This window comes from Tenebrio molitor, chromosome 5 (assembly GCF_963966145.1).
Source record: "Tenebrio molitor chromosome 5, icTenMoli1.1, whole genome shotgun sequence".
Taxonomy (NCBI): Eukaryota; Metazoa; Arthropoda; class Insecta; order Coleoptera; family Tenebrionidae; genus Tenebrio; species Tenebrio molitor.
Genome location: NC_091050.1, coordinates 5,891,141 through 5,915,371, shown reverse-complemented (window position 1 = coordinate 5,915,371; position 24,231 = coordinate 5,891,141). Strand labels below are relative to the sequence as shown.

The window sequence follows — 24,231 nt, the reverse complement described above, 5'->3', positions numbered from 1 at the left end:
TTTTGTGTATTTTTTTTCTACATAAAGTCTAACTTTTTATATTTTTAAATGTTGATTTTTAAAATTCTACTATCGGAGCGAAGAAGATTAAATGTCTCGTCTATACAGGAGAAAACCCAAGCATTATAAATCGATAGACACAAGTTGAATGACATGAAGTATCTTAAAAAATACCGACTTTTCTTAAAGCAAACGAAGTTTCTTTTGACGGTCCAAATGTGTGAAGAATATAGAAAAATATTATAACAAAGTTTGATAAAATTGTAAGCAAATATATCGATTAAAATGAATTATTCAGGAAACGAAAACATTGGAGTCTTTTATAAAACATCTGCAGTCGTATAAATCGTGTGAGAATGGCCAATAAGAAACCCGATTTATGTTTTTTGATTTTCATTGTGATGTCTCTTCAAGTAAATAAGGAAGTTTAATTTAGAAGAACTGCTGGGATCCAATAATGTTTTATCTGTCCAAAGCGAATGATAAATAGAAATACAACTCACTGTGACAGTGTCTTTTATTAGTCGTACGATTGGTTGAAAGCACAGCGATTAGGTAAACAGATTTAACCTTAGAAGGAAGTACGTGAACCTTACAATGTTGGGTTGACGACCCTGTATCCATAGTATCGCGTAACGAGCAAAGTTCATTGAGATGGTTATTTAATTATGTGAAACTTTACTCCACAACACCTTTAAAATTAAGAACATCGCCGAAACTATCTTACCTTGTAATAGTCACACGTGTAAACATCTCTGCTCATTCCAAAATCAGCAATTTTTACAATAGGCCCTTCAGCGACCAAGCAATTTCTGCAAGCCAAATCTCGATGAACGAATCGTTGAGCTGCGAGATATTTCATACCGCTCGCAATCTGAAGAGCGATGGATAGCAGATCTTTCTGTTTCAACTGAGGAACGTCTTCTTCGTACGAGGTCGCTTTCTGAGATCTCAGTAGCTCAGCCAGATCACCGTGAGGCATGTATTCAAATACCATCATAGGGCTTACAGCACCGTCTACGAGATAAGTGGTTTTTTGAGTTAATGTTCTGAGTTATTTTAAAAAATTAATGGATGCTAAGTAACAATCTTAACGTCAGGCTAAGTTTTCAAAAAAAAATGTACCAAAATACGTTGTTAACAAAACGGAATTTTGGATCCTATCTATCTCTATGACAGGTATAACATAATTTCAGGAAGGATCGCGAAATACAAAGTGTACAGGCACTTTCGCAGAATTTAAAAATTATTTTTACAAACTTCGTATTTTTCTTTTGGAAGAAAATCTGCTGTGACCTATATTTTAAGATTTTTGTATTGATTCAGTGAACTGTTATTTTTTCGAAAAAAATTTAAGCAAATTAAGATAATTGCAACCCGTTTTTTGCTAAACTTATAGTCATATAATCAACAAGTAAAATGTTTGTATTCCAAATATAATACATACTTTGTATTCTTTACACAGATGTCTTCCAACTAAGTAAGTATATTATATTTTATACGCACGCACTACACCGAGGGTACAGTTCTTACACGTACAGAGGAGCACGTCCATGGAAATTTTATTTTATCGAAATGAGAGACCCTAGAGTACATTTTTCAGCTTTGTCAACGAAATGCAAAATGTAGGCCCTAACTACCACTTGCAGTGCATGCACCTTGTTGCCATGAACAATGGGCAAAAAAGTTGCAGACAGTCCCATGGGACGTAAGTAAAACAAAAAAAGCCACAATTCAATAAATATTTTCCAATAAGCGGTACAAAATTTTATTTGTTACCATTAGACGTCAAACGATATCAGAACTATCAGAACATTCAAGCAAACTTCAGAAATAACGTAAATTAGCTCTTTTTGGAAATCTGGTAGTAGAAATAAAATATTGTATGCACCACGAAGTGTGTGTTTTTAAATATCGATTGGTTTTGTAAACTATTCTCTGCAAATAAATTGCATTTGAGTCCCTTGGTGCACAATTACCTACTTATCATTTTTCCGTTGTTGATTGTCACTTATTGCTTGAATCATATCTTTTATCCCACCAGTATTATATATTTATTACAACATTCAAGATGCTAACTTTATCATTATTTGTTATCTTTTTCCTTTAATATTCCTAGAAATATCTAATAACCTTTTGCTTGATTTTCATTTCGCACATATTTTCAGGAAATAATAAAATAAAATATCAGGGAATAAGTATTGAAGTGTCCGTGTACGTGTAAGAATCCATTGTTTTTAATTAAGATTTTCGACACTGGAAAAACGAACGAAAAAACAACTTGTTAGACTAATTATTATTATTTACAATCGAATGCAGTAGGGTGATTTTATCCATTAAAATTTCATTTTACTTCTTCAAGAATCCAAGATGCGTACATTATTAAAATAAAACAATACCAATTTTGATGTCTATAATTAAAATTTTTGCGAGATCATGAAATTGTGATGAATCTTGTAATAAAATTTTAAATATGGTCATGCATTCGGGAATTAATTTATTAGAAATAAGTAAATAAAGCGACACTGGTATGCGGGAATGTTAAATTTGTTTCAAATTACAAAATTACCTCGAACCACCATTCCGAGGAGTGAAAGGATGTTGTTGTGCCTGAAAGCGCTCATGATTTCCACTTCCCTTATGAAATCTTCTTCGGCTTCTCGCGTGGCGTTCTCTTTTAATACTTTTATGGCAACGATTTCCACTTGGTCACTACTTTCTGTCAGGAGTTCACCTGTAAATAAATCGAAATTCCGTTATTCTAATAAAAAACTAACTACAAATCTTAGCTTTGCTCGAACGAGACACTTTCTATCGTGTCGTCATTAAATTAGTCTTTTTTGAATGGTTCATTTTTGCCAGGACATTCACGCTTTTCAGGAGCATTTGCTCTCATCGTTCATCAACGTTTTTATTCGCATTTGTATTATAAAGCACAAGTTGGCCGTAAGCCGTCGACGAGACTTTAAATGAAAAACGTGACACTTTTAGTTTGTACATCAACCATTTATAATAACCGTCACCGTCTGAATAGAATTACTAATTCTGACAAAATATTTACCCTACTATTATGCATGAAGCAGGTTCTTACTGGAAAATATTTGCAGACAGTCATGTCGTTTACTATTACGACGTGGAAAGCGCCGACCTAAACACAACTAAAAAGAAAAGTATGTAAATGGAATTTGCAATGTTACAAATACCGTAATCTTATTACTTAGGCAGTGTGTCTAACAAACCATATCGACACAAGGAAAAATGGAAAAATCAAACTTAGGTCTTTTATTTTATTGATGAAGTAACTATTTCTAACAAAGCCATTTTGCTGTAATATAAACCAACTTTCGTATCCACCTCTGTTCTAATGATTACATTAATTTATACTGTGAGCAAATGATTAATACTGAGAATTATGATTGCGAACTATTCGCAAATTAATTAACTAATTAATTAATTAAAGTAGTTGTCAGGTAGAAACACTTTACTAGCAACTTGCCTCATCTCTTTCATGTGATTAGTCACCCACTGAGCAAATATTTAGTGCAACAATTTATCCGTTGTAGCAGTTATCTACGACCAATTGTTTATGTATACATATGTGAACTTAATAATGCCTCATTTAACAGTAATTGATGTTAAATTTGTTTGCAAAGATTGATAAGTTAATTTTCCAAGTCAGACAATTTCTCCAGTGTTTCGGCAAAGAAAAGTAAAAAAATTTGTGGTTAAAATTTTTAATGTGTACTTAAAAGTTAACAGGCAAAATTTTATGAACAACAAAGTGGTCGTATAAAAAATAACGAGTTCCAGTTTATAGAATTTAATTCTGAAGATAACAACTTTTAAAACAGGAAATTTTATTTCCTCTAAAATATTGGTGGTGAGTCGATATTGGTGATAAATAAAAGGATTTTTAAAGTTAAGAAAAGGTAATAAAATAAAATCTCCTTTTGTTGTTTTTTTATTTTGTTTATGAAAGGTGAATGTTCACGAGCGTAAAATTGCACATTTATCTTTAAAAGCTCAATCTAAATGTTTTCGTTGTCATATCGTTCGAATAAATAATTATAATTATTATTAAACTATTTTGGTACGTAATTATTTAATGACATAATACATTTTCATCATCATTTAGACACGAACTGGGGAAAGATAGTTACCAATATCAAAAGTGTATTTAATTATAATGTATCATTTAATGATAATTGTTGTAATCTTTTATTTAAACCTAAACCTTTAGTATTTTAATACCTCCTTATGGTTATTGTTGCTCTTTTAAGCCATGGTATTACAGTGCGCAATGAATTGTAAGGATTCATGATGATAAGCAAATTTTAGTGGAAAGTATCACGGTTCAAGAATCTGTAAGTAAATCTGTTTAAGTAAATTTGTTAAATACTAAAATAATATTAAAGAAAAAGGTTGTTTTCTTTAATGAATTACTTAAATTTAGTCTGATAATTATAATTAAGATTTATGTTAGAGTCTATCATGACATTCTAAAAATATTACTTTTTAGATTATTTGTTACTCGAGTTAATTATGAAACCTAACAAAAAAATGAAATCTGTTAATTTAACGTCACTCAATTACTTGCATAATTACTTCATATTAAATTTCTAGTGTTGGTAATGAAGCAAACGGTAAATGAATTTATTTTACATCAATAACAGTTCAGCTGTCATTTCAATAAGATAAAGCTTTTAAATTATTTTTAATTAAAATTCAAATTAACAGGATTAGATATCCATTTTGTTTGGAAAAGTGAGGTCTGTCTCAATTTTTAAAATTGAATTTCGTCAGTAGCAATCTACTACACCCACATGCAAAATTACTGAATACTGAAAGATATTTCTAGATTGTACACAATTTAATAAGCATATATAATACATACTTATTATTAAAAACCTACATATTTATATTTTACTTATTTTAATAAAATTCAACGAAAATATATTTAAAAATAAAAATGATCTTTTGTTGACTAGCACAATCTTTGTTTCTATGACATCCTTTTGTTTTTTTCTTCTTAACTTCGTTTTTTTCTGTTGTTTGTCTAGGCGCGTGTAAGTATGTAAATTTTTTAATAAGACCTCTTATCAATTAGATTTATAAATATCAGTCTAGGAATTTTAGAATATTCAATATCCTATTATAATTTTAAAATTAAATGAACTGAAACAATAATATTATGTCAATATTTGTTAACAGCAAGGATGTGTTTGTTCACTTTTTTATTTTCGGTCGAGGTCGAGACTCGTTAATACCGCGGCTGCGACGCTTCGGTTCTTTAATTGCCCCCCTTGTTTCGATTAATTACCCTTAACAAGCTGCAAGCCCCATCGCCATCGAATCCCATTAACGCCGTGAAAAGCACGCCTAATCCTCTACGCACTACTATACCTAGAGTCGATGATAGTGAAAAATGCCGTTATTTGCTTATATCTACGACCGGTCGCAGGTCACACACAGTGTTGTCGTAGAGCCGTAACGATGCTCTTCCGTCGTGTTCTCACTGGCCAACTGAAACGCCCCAAAAGTTCGCTCGTGAGCGCCAACAACTCTGTGCTGCACTTCGATGAAATACCCTCCCCTAAGAGCTTCCCCATAATCGGAACGACGTTGTCGCTGCTGGCGCGGGGCTCCATGTCTAAATTACACGATTACGTCGACAAGCGCCACAAGAAACTGGGACCCATCTACAAGGAGAGCATCGGGCCCGTAAGTTGCGTGTTCGTTTCCGATCCGGAGGAAATAAGGGTGGTTTTTGAACAAGAGGGTAGATATCCCATGCACCTGTTGCCCGAAGCGTGGGTGATGTACAATCAGCTCTACGGCTGTCCTAGAGGACTGTTTTTCATGAACGGCCCGAACTGGTGGCACCACAGACGGATCGTGAACAAAATCCTTCTCAAAGGCGACTTCAAGTGGATGGAAGACGCGTGTGAGTGTGTCAGTGATAAGCTTGTTAGGCATTTACACAACTCGGATGACGATAACTACTTTGACAATCTAGAGGGTACTTTGTACAAGTGGTCGGTCGACGTCATCGCGTCAGTTCTCTTAGGTGCCGAAACCTACTTACAACACTACGAAGACATTGAACCGAAAATAGTGAATCTGGCTGAGATAATACACTCGGTGTTTCAAACCACTGCCAAACTGTCGCTGATACCTGTGTCGTTCGCGTCCAAGTACAAAATACCACGGTGGAGGAGGTTCGTGGAATCCGTCGATAACGCTCTTGCATCTGCTGACGGTCTGGTTGTCCAGCTGATTCAAGTCTCGGGTCCTGAGAGTAACGGCCTACTTCCGAAACTGCTCCAGGAAGAGATAGAAATTCAGGATGTGAAACGGATCATTGTCGATTTAATTTTAGCCGCCGGCGACACCACCGCGGTAGCGATGGAATGGATATTGTATCTCATAGGGAAAAATAAAAAAGTTCAAGAAAAACTGCGTTCGCAATCGCAACCGGATTATGTCAACTACGTGATTAGGGAGTCTTTACGACTTTACCCCGTTGCGCCGTTCTTGACAAGGATTCTACCTGAAGATTCGATCGTGGCCGGTTATGGGGTACCGAAAGACACCCTCATGATTTTATCAATTTATACGAGTAGTCGAGACGAACGCTATTTTAAAAATCCGACTAGCTTTATCCCGGAGAGGTGGGATCGCAGTAACAGTAATTACAGTAGTGACATGCAAAAGGCGAGTTTACCGTTTGCCATGGGGTTGAGAGCTTGTGTTGGAAAGAAACTGGCACAGAATCAACTTCAAAAGGCGATCCTAAATATTGTCAATCATTTTCAAATAGAGGTTTGTAATAAGAGAGATGTTGACATCAAAATGAAGATGGTGACACATCCGTCTGAACCATTACAATTACGATTTAGAAAACTGTGACTGATTTTTAAGACTTTATAGTGTGTTACCTTTTTGAGAGATAAATAAAGGATCATCCAATAGAATGTGGATTTTTGTTCTTTGTGATAAGCGAAGGTTATCGTATACTTCGTCGCAGTAACAAATTCATCTTCTCACTGGATAATCAAAACAATAATTCATTCTCACCAGTAATATTTACGTTATGTTAATTATCAAAACATTAAATTTAGATTTTGTAATTTACTAACAACAGTATTGACAAACAAATGCGTAGGTACTTTTTACACCAAGAGACTTATTGATGATGTAAATTATGCCATGCCACGTGAAAAATCTTTCGTTTACCGTAAAAAAAACCGTAAGATATGGATGAAAGGTAATCAAATCAAATATGTACAGGTACACAGCCATGCTTGTTGTAGAGTTGTTTCTTGATCGAACTCGTTCTTCGGTCACACGACGTAAAGAATATAGGTATATAAAGATGGGCGTGTGAGAATTTTAAAATTCAATTTCACGCCAATAGCATTACCGTGAGTCAACCAGCCGTGAAATTTTGCCTTAACCTGTACTTAAAGCTCTGTACAACCAATACCTATTTCTGTATAAGCCTATATAGGACATGTTAATATTTTAATCAAAAATTCCCCAGCTTTTTTGTATCATAAAATCAGTTACATTTTTTATCGTTTTGTTTTTTTTAACTGCCTATATAAAAAAGATATAATAACAACTAATGATATACATATTGAAATGTACTCAGTATGGAACAAAGTTTACTGTGTCACACACTAATTAAAAAATACTCCAGTTTTTAAGTACTTATCATAAAAAATTACTCTATTTTTAATAGTTAGATGCCCGTTCTATTTTTAAGTAAAGAATAAACCATATATACATAATATGCAGTGCAAAGAAAAATATTTATTTAAGTAGCATATCAGACTAATACAAGATAAATTGTTTGCGGTGCAAGCGGGGATAAAGTGTCATAAAAATCAGCCACATTTATCATAATTCTGTTTTTTGTTTTTAGCTGCTGTATAAAATAAATTGATATTTTCACTGAAATAGCCCCGTAAATTGAAAATCTACTGTTTTAAGTCAGTTTCTAGCAATTTGTTTGACTATTAATTATCTTTTAATAAAGGGAGAAAATAATTCCCAATGAAAGTGTTTTATTTTAACATGTTATGGCAGAGAATTTAGACAACCAAGTATACACGTGGATAACTGTGTTCACAAACTTTCCTTTCAACTTCAACAGTGACCGTGAGTTCCTTTGATGTTCAACGACAGCCATATTTTGTTTGAATGACCCAAACCTAAAATATGACCTATTTCATGAACTAATACAGTGTAAAAACAAATTTGTTGATTTGGTGTTGACCTATTTCCAAAATATTACTCTTCTGGACTGTCTACATATGTGTATTTCTTCGCATTTCTATTGAAATCATAGCTACCACCCGGTATATAGGTTGTTATGGAAGTTCGCGTAATAAATTTAATCACCAATAGAACTCTTTAAAATAAACATTTTTTACATAATATTTTTTTTTTAATTGAATATTTTTGTTTATACTTTTCTAACCCCTAATTCGACACTTCGCTCATCGATAATAATCATCAATTGAAACGAAAGAGTGAGTGAAAATGTTTTTGTGCGATAAAAACTACAGTTTGTTTGAAGAAAAAACGACCGCTGCTTTATTAAATTACAATTACTAACAGTTTTCACTGTTAGAATATTGAGGACCTTCAGCAACGTATTAGGCATGAACCATAAAATTAGCGAAATCACACCGGAAATGTTACAAAACCTAAGGGATGCATATTACTATCGATTTGTAATTTGCCAAGAGAGAAACGGTGCCCATTTTGAACATTTGTTGCATTAAATAGTGTTTAACTTATAGAATTGGTTTTTATTTTTTAGCACGTAGGCTTTGAAAATATTCAAGAAAGAAATAGTGCGTTGTATTCCTTACAAATTGGCCTTTCAAACGAGGTGTCACTTGATATACCCTTACGTTTGAAAAAAAAAAGTTGGGGGGTGGTTGCGCACTTCCGGGAGCAGATATGCAGAAACCATATAGGTCAAAATGTGGGCAAGGAAAAATAAAAATTGACCTGTTTCAGTATTTTTTACAAAAATCGCCTCTTTCCAAGTTATGAATTTTATTCCAGTTAAAGTTTCCACCCTGTATATTTGATTCGATTACTTTTTACGAGTATATCGACGAGAGTTTTCGTTACGGTAAACGAAATATTTTTCACTTGGCATGGCACAATTTAATCACTCAGGGTCTCTTGGAGTCAAAAGTTCCTACGTATTTGTTTGTCAATACTGTTGTTAGTAAATTACAAAATCTAAATTTAACGTTTTGATAATTAGCATAACGTAAATATCACTGGTAAGAATGAATTATTGTTTTGATTTTCCAATGAGAGGATAAATGTGTTACTGCGAGGAAGTATAAGATGACCTTTGCTTATAACAAAGAACAAAAATCCACATTCTATTGGATGATTCTTTATTAATCTCTCAAAAAGGTAACAACACTATAAAGTCTTAAAAATCAGTCACAGTTTTCTAAATCGTAATTGTAATGGTTCAGACGGATGTGTCACCATCTTCATTTTGATGTCAACATCTCTCTTATTACAAACCTCTATTTGAAAATGATTGACAATATTTAGGATCGCCTTTTGAAGTTGATTCTGTGCCAGTTTCTTTCCAACACAAGCTCTCAACCCCATGGCAAACGGTAAACTCGCCTTTTGCATGTCACTACTGTAATTACTGTTACTGCGATCCCACCTTTCCGGGATAAAGCTAGTCGGATTTTTAAAATAGCGTTCGTCTCGACTACTCGTATAAATTGATAAAATCATGAGGGTGTCTTTCGGCACCCCATAACCCGCCACAATCGAATCTTCAGGTAGAATCCTTGTCAAGAACGGCGCAATGGGGTAAAGTCGTAAAGACTCCCTAATCACGTAGTTGACATAATCCGGTTGCGATTGCGAACGCAGCTTTTCTTGAACTTTTTGATTTTTCCCTATGAGATACAATATCCATTCCATCGCTACCGCGGTGGTGTCGCCGGCGGCTAAAATTAAATCGACAATGATCCGTTTCACATCCTGAATTTCTATCTCTTCCTGGAGCAGTTTCGGAAGTAGGCCGTTACTCTCAGGACACGAGACTTGAATCAGCTGGACAACCAGACCGTCAGCAGATGCAAGAGCGTTATCGACGGATTCCACGAACCTCCTCCACCGTGGTATTTTGCACTTGGACGCAAACGACACCGGTATCAGCGACAGTTTGGCAGTGGTTTGAAACACCGAGTGTATTATCTCAGCCAGATTCACTATTTTCGGTTCAATGTCTTCGTAGTGTTGTAAGTAGGTTTCGGCACCCAAGAGAACTGACGCGATGACATCGACCGACCACTTGTACAAAGTACCCTCTAGATTGTCAAAGTAGTTATCGTCATCCGAGTTGTGTAAATGCCTAACAAGCTTGTTACTGACACATTCACACGCGTCTTCCATCCACTTGAAGTCGCCTTTGAGAAGGATTTTGTTCACGATCCGCCTGTGGTGCCACCAGTTCGGGCCGTTCATGAAAAACAGTCCCCTAGGACAGCCGTACAGCTGATTGTACATCACCCACGCTTCGGGCAACAGGTGCATGGGATACCTACCCTCTTGTTCAAAAACCACCCTTATTTGCTCCGGATCGGAAACGAACACGCAACTCACGGGCCCGATGCTCTCCTTGTAGATGGGTCCCAGTTTCTTGTGGCGTTTGTCGACGTACTCGTGCAGTTTCGACATGGAGCCCCGCGCTAGCAGCGACAACGTCGTCCCGATTATGGGGAACCTCTTGGGGGAGGGTATCTCGTCGAAGTGCAGCACTGAGTTGGCGTTCACGAGCGAACTCTTGGGGCGTTTTAGTTGGGCACTGAGAACACGACGGAAGAGCATCGTTACGGCTCTACGACAACACTGTGTGTGACCTGCGACCGGTCGTAGATATAAGCAAATAACGGCATTTTTCACTATCATCGGCTCTAGGTATAGTATCGCGTAGAGGATTAGGCGTACTCTTCACGGCGTTAATGGGATTCGATCACGATGAGGTTCGTTGCTTATTAGGGGTAATTAATCGAAACAGGGGGGCAGCCTCGAGATGGTTTAGGGTGGCTCTCCTGATATTTCAATAAAATAATCTCAAAACACTTACTGCGTTAAATGCTTGATTAATACGAGAATAAAATGAAAAAATTAGGTTCCGGCACAGTTGACCCTATTCCATAATGAATAATGTTCAATATGTATATCATTAGATATTAATACATACATATTACTTACTATTCAATATAAATATTTGCTGAATAGCAATTTGTCCTATTTAGGCACTGGAAAGCAACGAAACAAAATTAAAATATTAATTTGTCCTATAAATACTTAAAAAATAGTGTATTTGCTTGGAAAGTAGAATAAAACTTGAATTTGACCTATACATTTTTAGGATAGTTAGAAACAGAAGTATTTGGGTTAAAATATCGACTTGTCCTATATAGACTTAGTATTCGATATTATGCGGGAAGTTTGCACCACTTTTGCTCCACGGGAAGATATAATTATATTACATAACAATGAAATTTTGATATGTAGCAGGTAAAAATTTTTTTGCCTAATAATTTCGAACAATAAAACTGGCCTTGAGAACCTAAAATCTACCATTAGCAATCGAAAAAAAATCGTTTAATGAAGTACTGGTGGTGCTCACTATCTAGAAATACCTATCTACATATGTGGCGCAACCTTTTGGTTTTTAATATAAAATTTATGAGATTTGCAAACACGTTGTAAGTGAAATGTAAATTTAAAGTGTCTGCGAGTCGGTAGGTGGTTCATTTTAATGTGGAGGAAGTAAACTTGATTACCCATAATTATGACTGGTATCTAGTTAATCGGGATCTTAAAGCCTTCAAAGCGTAAAATAAATTATGGAGTTCAAAAAGTTAATCAAGATTTAGCATTATTATTAATAATGAATTACAAATTACAAATAACATCAAATAAATTTTTAAATCAAGTGTTTTAGATTACCTACAGGAAGAATTTATTTATAGACGCCCATTCTTAAATTCGGTATACATGGCTGTTATAATTATAATATGAGCCTGCGTCTCAACGTTATGTTTAGAACACAGTAATAGGTTTGTTCTAGCCTAAAAAGTAAAAAAAAATACATAAAACATTTCAATTAGTAACCAATTAATTGATTTAATTACTATATGTAATGATGGAATTAAAATCGTATAAGTTTGTTTTAACGTCTGACTTAAAATAAGTAGTGGTTAATTATAATTCTTCATTTTGGTTTTTTCGTAAATTTTTTGACGCAATTCAATAGAGTTCCGAGTAGTTCTTGCAAAAACCGCACTCCTATATTCCCAAATTCAGATTTAAAAAAGTTTTGTCGTTAAATGGAAACGAGAGAAAAAATATTTTTCAGAAATACGTCAAGATTTCGCCCACAACACTATGCATATACGGTTTCGTTAATATTACCGGTAGGATGACATCATTTTAGGTGGATCAACTGGACAACCAGAAAATTCACGTTTGAGATGCCGGCGCAGATATATCTATTTAAATTAGGTTTTTACTTCGATTTACACTATCTCCTTCTCTAGGATCTAAATTGTCGCATTAATTTAATAAAACAAAATTTGTCAAACAATTAATAAAAAATATATCATTTAGTTTTTTCGCTAATCTATCTCTTATTAAAAATTCATATACTCACAGGGGGTAAATCATCAATTCAATTCTTTTAAATATGTGTATTTTGTGAGAACGGAGTTACAGAGACGCAAACAATTTAAAAGTTTCATATACATACATATTACAAAATTTTTATTGAGTTTTCATGCTTCTATATCTCATGCCAATATTGATTAAAAAAATGCTGCTAATATAAACTTCTTCAATATAATGTACATTTTTTTATAAAACTTTTTTACAATCAAGTTTTTGGTTTGTTTAGTTTCAAATTAAATCATAATTTTAAAATGTGAAAATTTGCGAATGTGAGGAATTACGATTTAACTATGTATGTATGTAGTTCAATCAGTTCCCAATTTGTCGAGAGTTCATGTAACCTTAACATGTTTTATAACATGACTACAATATATTGATGAACTATGTATTTACTAATATGTTTTCATGATTTTTTAGTTTTTATGGAAGGTAAAAATTTTCCTACCTATATAACAAACCAGATTTTTTAAATGTCAGTTATTGTATTTTATTGTTCTGACCAATGGTTAAATACATTGTCTAATATAACTCATTTTTTATTTATTTAAGAACTAAAAAATTGAGCTTAATAGAATTCTATAAATTTTAAAAGCCGTAGTAAATGTCAATATCAATACATTCAGTAAAATTTACGGAAATACGATCGTTTGCTGATCTTTTTAAAATTGCAGTGTTAACACAACTTAATAATTATAGACAGAGGAGCCATCGGCGAAAGTTTGTTAACAGTTGTTATTTGTACTGACAATGCATTATTGACAAGCAATAATACGGTATCTAAAACGGAACCGTTTTCATAATTTACAAAAGATTTGTACAGTCGTATTTTTAATTTAATTCCGAGTTACTCAGAGTCTTTGATTTCATTTCAATTAGTTTCTTTTTACGCTTTGCCATGTGGAAATTTCACAATTTTGATATATCGTCATGCGTAAAAATATCACGTTGTGATGAACATGTGAAAACATGCTTTTTTGTAAATTTTGTGTAAAAATACATTTTTAATCGGCTAAAAAGATTAGTTTAAAACACAACAACAATCGCGTTCGTTGTTTACGTTCCTATAGTTGTTGGAGTACTTTGTTTAAATAATGTAAATATCAGATTTACCTTTATAAACTTTTCCGAAGCATCCTTCTCCGATTTCGCTGATGAATTTGAGAGTTTCCTTGCGAAGTAGGGGTACGCCGGTTCCTGAACACGCTGAATATTGAGGGTTAGGGGCGTATCTTTCTGCCATCAACAAACTGTGCTTTAAGTTTATGGGTGATATCTGAAAAAAAGTCAAAGCTGAATTATGTTAAATGTTACAGTACATTCGAGCGAGTGTGTTATGTTGTACCCACAGTAATGCTGTATTGTTGTTTGCCTACTCAAAAACATTTCCGCGCTAAAAAATTCTTAATTATTACTTTTAATTCAAATACATATAAATAACAATACAAAATAATTTGTTTTTAGAACAGGTTTTAAGGTCCAGCTCTGCTATTTTCTAACGAAGTAAAAGAAATATTGGTAGGTTAATTGTAAGTAAAACAGTTCCCCTTATTAAATTAAAACAAACAGAACTTACCCCTTCGTTGTTCGATTGCCTTGATCGTAATTTTCTTCTTAGAAATATTGCTAAGAGCATTATTAACAATAAGCTTGCTGACACCAAGACGGATACTATCACATAATTTGGGGCAGCTAAACTCTCACTAGTGGCGGTCTGCACTTAAGAAATTGTTGTTAGCAAATGTCTTTATGACATTCTGTTCGACTTACGATTGGAATTGTCGTTGAATTGAGGGTTGGAGATGACTGTTGTTTATTCGACGGTGGCTGAACATTAGGTATTCTTCCTGGGTCCACAGGAACTGAAAGTACAATTCTAATTAAACTTGGACACAATTTACTGTCTTCTGTTATTGTTACTAGGTACAATCGGAAACAGATTCGTCAGAACTTGATTCTTAGCTTCTGAGATATTTTAAAAAATCATTGAAAACATTTGCTCAAAGTTCGTTCTGTTTGAATAACCTTAAATTAATTTTCCAATAATCTTCTCAATATTCACAAATTATAAACCCCAAAAATTGGAGAGCTTATGATCATTTTATATCCTTTCATGCCGAAGATTCCAACTCATTTATTTAATTTCACTGGTCACATTTACATCAGTTCATTTCTCGTTAAAAATAATTTTCAGTACTTACAAGCGTTTTACTTGATATCAAATAAATTTATTTGTTACGAAAACTGAAAAGTGACGAATAGAAAAAATTAAGAATTCCGCCACAATAAGTTATTCGAATTTCAGAACTTCAGAACTGACATGCGAAGGTAATCTTGCTGAAATAAAAAAGCGACTATGTATATCGTACTTGAAAAGCTCCTTTCCGAAAAACATGACAGTTTGTTTCTTTTTCATCGAATGATTTTAAATGAGTCGCATAAACTCGTATTTGCAGAAGTAATTTTTTTTTATATAAATGTGTGCTTTTTTTTAAATAAAAACCCTTTGATATGATGTATACTTTTGATGTTGAGTTTCAGCATCTAGATTGGATTTTTAATATTCGCTCGAAGAAGTGAAAAATTTTCACAGTAAGCTTTTCAAGATCAAAATATGTTAAGCGTGAAAACCAAATAGGCAACCGAAAATAAAACATTTGGAGGTAAAGCAAATACTTATGTTTAAAAGAAACGTTGAATTTTCATGGGTAGGTATTTATAAAAATGTTTACATCAAAAGAGTTGGCGAAAATGTCAAATGCAACAAGTTGTGGATATCGAATTTCACGGTTCGAGTCTTGTGAACATCTGTTTGATACGTTTCCTTCATAATTATTCAACTCGGATTTAATTTTATTGGAGATCGACTTAAAATTAATTCGTTTCGAATAGCGGGCCCCAAGAACAACCATTAAAAATGATACCGACAAGTATAATTTTAACTTTAATTCATAGTTTCTGTTATACACTTTTTCGTATATTCGTTCAGCTCTTACAACATCTAATAGATTAAAGAAATTTACAACGGGCCGAGTGTAGTTTTTGATGAACCCGCTCCACATCAATAAAAATAAAATGTTGCTGTGGGTCACTCGAAGAATTCCAAAACCAAAAAATAAATTATGACGTCTTATGCTCTATAGTAGGTGTAAAAATACAATGGATCCGTCTGTCATACCTATCTTCCTTGGGCAGGCACCACTTGCAGTGGGCGGTCGTGAATCGTGTGTGCATACGCACGTGTGCGTATTATTTCGTAAATCTTTACAAGCCGCTTCTTCGCCGCATACGCCTATTTTGCAGGGGCCGTCTCTGATGACCACGTCTCTTTGTTCTGAAAATAACAAAAAATCTTATAACAAACAGATAATTCGTAAACAACGACGTTATAAAGGACCAAAGTGTGCTTCTGGCTTCTGCCATGCTTCCAGATGTTTATGACACAGGCTCGGTTTTTTACCGCCGTGCAAAAAGGTTTAATTGTAATTTTTTTATTCAACGATGAATTAGCTAATCTGGAAGGACATGGCGGAAAAAAGAAAGGTCCTAGCCGACTTTATTGAGCTTCAAATTAATTCCCGACGACTGACTGAAGAGCTGTTGAAAGAGTGCTATTGTCTTTCGGTTTCAGCATGTCATCACTGGTCGGCATCGTGTAATTATTTTATATCTGAAGGTCTTGTAACGGACAACGCTGTAATGGCACATCGTCTTCTTAAGGCGACTAACTGACATTCACGCTTAAACTGACTGATATTACCGACTTTTATATGAGAAAATCAACGCTACGCTAATTTGGACAATCATTAGCACAATTACATAATTTAGCAACTGGATTTTAATTTCGTAGAAATTCATACACTCATTAACAATTTGTTGATATAAAAACAAATTGCGAACAATACTTTCGTGGAACTTGAAGGAAATATTTTAATGAGAAGGAAATACGGTCAACATAATTTCTTTAACGAGCTACTGGTTTTTTCGTAGCTTATCAGGCACAAAAGGTAAAGATTTATGTCAGTAGGATTGCAATGACTGCAAAATATGCGGCTTGCATGTACCTGACTAACTATTGAAAAAACATTAGGTATACTTTCTCTACGTACATAAATATCTAGAAAACGCTTTTTTGGCCGTCAAGAAACCCATATTGTTCCCTAAACCTGTTATGTTTAAAATTCTTTGAAAATTAAATATTGTATGTACTAATTTGTTAAATGAGAAGTTAAATTTTGTGTTATTAATGTGAAACTTAAAAAATCATATTTTTGGTATGGTACCTATACATAATCAAGAGTCAAATGACATCCACTTCTTATCAATATTCTGTATTTTTGAAAATGTGAATTTTAAAGTTATAATGTGCTAAATAAGATATGTAGATATTTATTATTCAATATTATAATTAGGAATAAATATAATTAAACCGTTAAAAGAGTTAGGGAAATAACATAAAATGAAAACTTTAATGCAACATCTATCACAAGAAATAAAAGTATGACCAAAATGAGGTTATGTTATGTATGTCTCTCCTGACCTTTTTGCAATTTTCAAATGTACTTAACTGTTACAATGAAAGAAATTTATACGAACGAATTCTTGGACAAAAGAGGAAAATGTCATAAGGTTTCACATTGAAAAACAAAATTGTTCTGATAATGCAAGTAATAAAAATTAAGAATTAAGAATTATTTTTTAAGTGCGTAACTTTCAAAAACAACAAGAATAAAAGTTTTAAACGCCAAGGAACAAAAATTTGAATTTTCTTATCAAGCTACTTGCCAATATGGTATTTCACAACGTTGTATTTGAAAAAGTACATATTTCTCAAATCCGTAGTGAAATAAAGAGGCAGTTTGAAAACTCCGACTTTATTGTTGCAACAAACAACTTCAATTTAAAAAATATACATAGAACATCTATCAAAAAGGTTTTTACTAATTACGGTAAAATACTCATCTCAGGGTTTAATATTTTTTATCTACATATTGATAAAATAAAATCAGCTAAAATAACACATGATGCAAATCGATTACATTTCGTAATTTTGGCTCATAACAAACTTGTTTCAGTGAGCTTTAAAGTAATGGTGTAATTCGTATACCTACCTATTAATATTCTCATAACAAGGTACCTGTATTTTTTCATTAGTTTTCATAATATAAATCAAATTCAGTGATGGGGCCCACGGCCTTATTAAATTGTTTCTCTTACCGCAATTTATCATTCTGCCTAGATGTTTAGTTGTAAATGTGGTCCCTGCGGTACCTATTCTAAAACTCCACTCTTTTAATTACTTCAATTTATTCAGTGTGTATAATATTTAACCGATAAAATAAACGATCATTTGAAAATGTTCCAACGAATTTTATTCAACGATGGCTTGGTTGTAACAGAAAATATGGTGGGTAAAAATAAGCATTCAATTTAAAATTAAATTTGTCCATTATTTTTTGCTATCTGTATTTGTTTATTAGTTCAGATGATATTGTAAACTAATCAGTATTAAAATAAAAATATTAATTGAATTTTAGTTTGATTAATGCAGAAAAAATACTGTTAACTTTTTCGCCATTGCTGTGTCTGTGAATTTACGCAAAACGACGCCGGAAATAATTTGTAAGTATGTATGTGTAATAAATCAAAACCACTTTCTGATAATTTATATTTAATTCTATTAAGTTTATAAACACGCAGTACAAAGAACTGAGAGATAAATCAGATTTTATTGAAATTCTAATTTAATACGTGGAATTATTTATAACAAAAAGGTCACGACGATAAGAATAACATACTCGATAATTATCCCGCCAATTTCGCTAAGTAATGGGATGAAAATGAAATAATGAAGACACCATTTGCCATCAACTGTGCTGTCCAATAACTTATTACATACATGTAAGAAACCGACAGGTGATCAAGCAACAGAATTGGTAAACAGAAAGGCGCGGAAATGAGTAGTGAGAAGTTTTTAATTGGTAAAAAATTACGTCACAGTGTTAACAAAGTTAAATTAAGAAAATTTTGCAATAATCATGAGCTAATTGAAATGTAGAGAGGAAAGTGCTTTTCAAAGATGTCATTTTCAGTTTGTCGAGTCTAATTGAAAATTTATTTGGGATCATTTCGATTAAGCGTTTTATTTATTTTTAATTGTCAGCTAAAAATCAGGGCAGCTTTAAATTTTTACTTCCGCTAACATTCTTCTGAAAACAAACGTCAGAATCTCGGATTTACTTTAGGGAGGCTTGAAACCATTGTGTTCTAAATTCGTACGAAGCGAATGTTTATTTCATTATGTTCCACTATTCTGAGTTGTTGATCTATAAAGTATGATATAGTACAAGTGGCATTTCAAAATAGATTTTTTTAAAACATATATATTTTGTTTTCCTGATTTTCCAATATCCGTTTCGAGTTTAACTCACCACCACCCCCGCTACTGAATGGTGATTACCTATTCCGCTGACTGTTAAGTTGATTTATATTTTCTATTGACACATTTATTGAAAAGAGCTTTTACTGGAAGTTTGATACACCAAAGAAAACAAGAATACGTACGTCATTCGTAGAAATGCTTAGTATATTGCAATTAACGAAAAATAAAGTACTTTGAACTTTGTACAACTTATGTTTTCTAATCCCTAAATAAAATTACATACTTCTTTTTTTCCGCAGAGTCGGAAACTTAGCGTTCATTCAACTCCAAATCGTATTTAATCACACTATTTCATTTTGTTTCAGTGATGTAACAATTTTATTCTCGCTTTTAAAATTGCATATTCATTTTGATCAAATAAAAGCAGAACTGCCCCAAACAACGACTTTTTTAATACATTTGATTTTCTCGAAGGTTATTTATATTTCTGCTTTCTCATTTAATATCAAGAATAATTATAACAGAATCATTTCAGTAGAATCCTTCCATTAATTTTGAATTTTGTGTATGTAGATGTACCTACAATAAACAGCTGTTTATTGTAGTTGAAGTTTCCCGAAATTGATGTACGAGTATACTCGTAAATAACATAATTAAATAAACTATGAAATACATATAATCGTACTTGAATGAATACTTGATAATTATAATTTACTTGTATTAATCACCACTGATAGTTTTTTATTAATTTTTAAAATAACAAAAGCATTTAACGTCAGAAAATATTGTATCTTCGTTGTGTTTTTGGCAATGAAGCAGCTTCTGAAGGAACAGTTCAGAATGAATTTGAGTTTGAGAAGATTTCACTCAACGACGATTTACACGATGAAAGACCAAATTTTTTTGGAGATTGGAATGACTGCTAATATTGGATGGTCACTTGGGCGTCTGGAGAAATTATTGATGCTAGAGTCTCATGAGTTTTTCCTCAAATAAAAAGACACATTTTCTAGTTGTAACTTAGAAAAATGGAATTCTTTGTTTTGATGACTAATATATTGAAGTGAAAAAATATTTTTTGAATGACAAAAACTTTTTTTTTCAGTATGTTGCAGAAAATTGCATTGCATTGCTAACATACAAGGATAAGATAAATTATGCGTATTAATTCATACATGTCATGAAAATTAATTCGCAATTGGTCGCGTTTCTAATTAATGTGTGGGCTAAAACTATTAAACAGGTAATTTCATTTGTCTTATTAAATGCATTTGCTTACTTTCAAAATCGTTGATTTTATTCAGTACAAAGTTTAATTATTTATACATTCATTGCATTTTGTAGGTCTTTAAATCTACGAAAGTGTATTATGTAACATACTGTGACTTGTGACAAAAAAGTTTTTCAGAAGACATTTTAAAGAAAAATATGCTTACTTCTAGTACAATTTACAATTATTATCAAGCTTTCTGAAAATGGAATATTTCTTAACCAACGACAGATCTCTTCAAATCTTCAGATTAGATCTTCTGATCTACTTACTCATCACTACAAAAGCGTACATATATTTATTGGAAGTTAATTCTAATAATAGTTAAGTATGTATTTTTGTTCGACCTAGTTAATCCCCATTGTCCTAGAAGTATCTACTTATTGGTTGCCTATCAAAAACATACATTTTGATGACGTTACTTCTTTACTTTATCACTTTTATGGTATTTTAATATATGTATTAGGCGTACAACAACAGATGAGAGACGGCATTTACAAAAAATAAGTATCAAAAAAAGCCCCAAGAAGTGGGTGTCAGTGCTGAACGTAATGAGCAAGGTGGGAACTAAACTTCACAAAATCGAGGTAAATGATCGTATAGATATAATAATATGTACGTATATTTAACAAAGTTTGTTATTTTGTTGAATTAAATTTATACTTTTCACTTTTGTACAAACTTTTTGATCGGTAAACATTTTTTTCTAAACACTTAGCTCACGCGTTATAATATAACGCAATACAATTTTTTGTGAGCGTGTAACGTGTGTTCAAAAAAATGTGTGGTCAAGTGACCTGGTGACGTTTTTGTTTTTGTTAACGTAGCGAAGCTTCGTCACTTCATCAGGTGTCATATATTTTGTGAAACAGGAAGTGTAGAACGAAAGAGGGAAAGTGGACAACACATTTTCAGAAATCGTTGAACAAGTTAGGGAAATAATATAAAATGAACCAAAAATTAAATTTGTCATTTATTACAAGAAATTAAAGATTTGATTAACTGAACCAAAATAAAAGAGAGAAAAAACCACAGCTTGCTTCACTACAAATTTATTTGAACACTCGTTACATTATTTATCTACTGGTATTTGAAATAAAATATAGAACATTATAGTGCAGCTTTTTTTGTCGAATATTATATTTTTTTCACTACTAGTCTTAGAAGGCGTCATTATTGATTCTCGAACTGACCCCAGAAGTAGAATTTCTCTCCTACTAGTTAAATGTAGAAAGAGCTTATATTAATAACATAATTACATAAACATTTTTGTTTTATAATACAAAAATTTCCGATAATATTGCGGAATGTGGAAAAGTGCCCCGAATGCTTGCAGCGTTTCCACGTTGAATGGCAAGGGAAATCCTTTCGAAAAGGAATTTCTTTGATTTTGAATCGTCTGATTCCGCGATAAGTCGGTTTCCGATGACATTAATGAAATAATAAATTTTCATTATTAACCAGTGGTTAATAATGAACAGCCATCACCTAGCAACGAAAGATTTTCTTTGATTTCATTGGTTGACGTAGACAGACGATTTTCAATTTTCATAGCAACCGTTGAAAAATGAGAACTCGGATCGTCGCATCGAACAAAATAATTTAATTAATAATTATTATTAGAAAGGGTTTTAACGTATCTAGTAGTTAAAAAAAAAATATACACCACGGTAGAGAAGAGAATTTTAAGCCTCTTATCTACCTTGGTGTATAATTACTATTAATTTAATATATCAATCAAATTGCTAAAGTACAAATAAAAAATTCCTGTAAATAATAAATATTTGTTGTAAAAGTTGGATTTCCACGAGACAACCAATGATTATTATTATTATTTTTAATTGCCAAGTTAAAAAGAAATCATACTCGTATGTATGAATAGTAAAAGGTAAATGAAAAAATACTAAAACACTTGGTCTGAATATGGTTCACACTCTCGTAAGTGTTGTGTTTCATCTTTATTTGTTGGCGCTACTTAATGAAATATGAATTTGGAAAACACACAGTTCTAATACTTAAATGACGAAAAAAGCGATATAGGCGTGTGGTGTTAAAAATACTCATCCGGTTCCTATGTAAATCAAGCAAGTCTTTTAAAGTGTGTCCCCTTTTCAAGAACCACAAACATAAACCACCTTTACGCATTTTAGGATCGTTTATTAAAAGCATATCAGGTTAAGTGGTGAGTATGTTATTTCAGGAGTATTATTGTGAGTCGAAACACCTTGTTGCCCAAACATCTCCGTCGATGTATGAGATGAGACGAAATGTTTATTTAAGGCTCTGAACGAAACGAGACGCAATCGGTGTTCTGTCGAAGGAGTCTTTTGTACTTTTGAGATTTATTCCGTCATTGCATAAATATGATTGTTTGCACAATAATAAAAACGATGAGAGAAGATCAGTGTAGAAGTAACAATCGAGATTTTTTATTGTTTGGGTAAATAAAATAGAAGGGTCACGACCAATCGCCAATTGATTCAATTTAAGCTCAAAGCACCTGCAATTGCGAATGCAAGAAAGATGTCAACAGTAGATTTCCTCGGATTTATGAGATTTGCGGTTTAAGTGTGTTAGAAGCACAGCAAATCACAATTCAAGGAAACTGGTTAATATGTTAAAAGATTCTGCAAGCAAACCGCTCAAGTGTTCTGCATGAATTCACGATAACTGAGTTGCCATTCATTTGATATGGAAATGTGTTATGCTCTTTGTTAAAAGAATATAACTTCGATGCTTTTAGGGACCGACGACGCTGTGCAATAAATAAACTAACAATTTTAAAATAATCGTCTCTTATCTTGTGTTGTTAGTATAATTTCGTCAATACATACGTATGCCTGCAAAACCGGCCGTGTCTGCAACAAAACGAAACGAATGAAACAAAAACCTATAACTTGATGAAAAAGAGCAACAGAAGAATTGAACCAATCTACCGTCTACTTGTTTGATTGCCGCGGTTTTTCTCGGCGTAATCATTTGGTAGGCGGCAATTGTGATTTAAATAACACACTACAAGATCACTTACAAACGAATCTGAGATGGAATTGTGGGACTTAATAACAATTCGTTCCGAATCGCTAAATTGGAATAATTATTTGATAAGAAGGTGACTGAACGGCAACGGTAAAGCTGTTTGTACCCACCAAATTGGAATTTTTATCCGTCTTTATTTGTGGGTGGGAGCTACAAACGCGAACTGAACGTCAACAATCTGAAAACAAAGACATTCTTTATATGCCTGTACATATTTAGAGTTTTACGGAAAATTATTAAAGATGTGGTTATTGTGTTAACTTATAAACCAATTTTCGTTGTACTGCTGAGACAAAACATTTCTCATTTAGCCGTGTTCTAAAAAGCACTTTAATTTACGTTCACTGACTGAATTTGCTGGGAAGCGAAACTCATTTTCGCTTCAGTTATTAATATAAACATTTCTTAGTCAAAATACTTTTCCTTAAAGTGGACTAATATAAACTGATTAAAATTCGTTTGAAATTAGTTTTTTTGTGACACGATTTGGAAACCTTTGTTCCAATCTTGACAATCGCATTATCTTTATCTTTCTTGTAATGTTAGTTAAATAAAATATTTCTTTTCGTGTGCTTTGCTATCCCATACAGCGCAGTGTTTAAAAATTACCCATGTCACCGTTCTTATCTTACAGTCCTTGTTACCGTGAATTGATTGCAGTGAATGTAATCGTTGTAGCAATTGTTTTTCCGATAACAAACCTTGTTCGAAACTTTTCACATAGTTTGTTTAACAATTTTTGTTATTTTGTATAATAATTATTTTATTTGTTACTAAATTGTAAACGTCATTTATTCGAACTGTCACT

The 24,231-nt window shown here is 32.8% G+C and overlaps 3 protein-coding genes across 5 annotated transcripts in view; 1 reads left to right on the top strand and 2 right to left on the bottom strand.

The window, feature by feature from the left end:
- The window catches only part of LOC138131559 (tyrosine-protein kinase transmembrane receptor Ror-like), a 52,176-nt gene that overhangs the window by 3,335 nt on the left and 24,610 nt on the right, over positions 1-24,231 (bottom strand). For 2 of the 3 annotated variants that reach the window (XM_069048625.1, XM_069048626.1), the window contains exons 2-8: positions 23,222-23,245; positions 15,914-16,069; positions 14,506-14,597; positions 14,312-14,449; positions 13,849-14,011; positions 2,570-2,734; positions 728-1,017 (exon numbers count right to left, since the gene is read on the bottom strand). In XM_069048625.1, coding sequence (XP_068904726.1) covers positions 728-1,017; positions 2,570-2,734; positions 13,849-14,011; positions 14,312-14,449; positions 14,506-14,597; positions 15,914-16,069; positions 23,222-23,245 — 1,028 coding nt within the window. The remainder of the gene's footprint in view (positions 1-727; positions 1,018-2,569; positions 2,735-13,848; positions 14,012-14,311; positions 14,450-14,505; positions 14,598-15,913; positions 16,070-23,221; positions 23,246-24,231) is intronic. The other variant, XM_069048627.1, reaches the window with a different exon arrangement.
- LOC138131560 (cytochrome P450 315a1, mitochondrial-like) lies at positions 5,269-6,974 on the top strand. The gene has a single exon (XM_069048628.1). The coding sequence runs from the start codon at positions 5,413-5,415 to the stop codon at positions 6,907-6,909; it is 1,497 nt and encodes a 498-aa protein (XP_068904729.1). The 5' UTR covers positions 5,269-5,412; the 3' UTR covers positions 6,910-6,974.
- On the bottom strand, positions 9,398-13,194 carry LOC138131561 (cytochrome P450 315a1, mitochondrial-like). The gene has a single exon (XM_069048629.1). It carries the CDS (start codon positions 10,969-10,971, stop codon positions 9,478-9,480), a length of 1,494 nt encoding a protein of 497 aa, XP_068904730.1. The 5' UTR covers positions 10,972-13,194; the 3' UTR covers positions 9,398-9,477.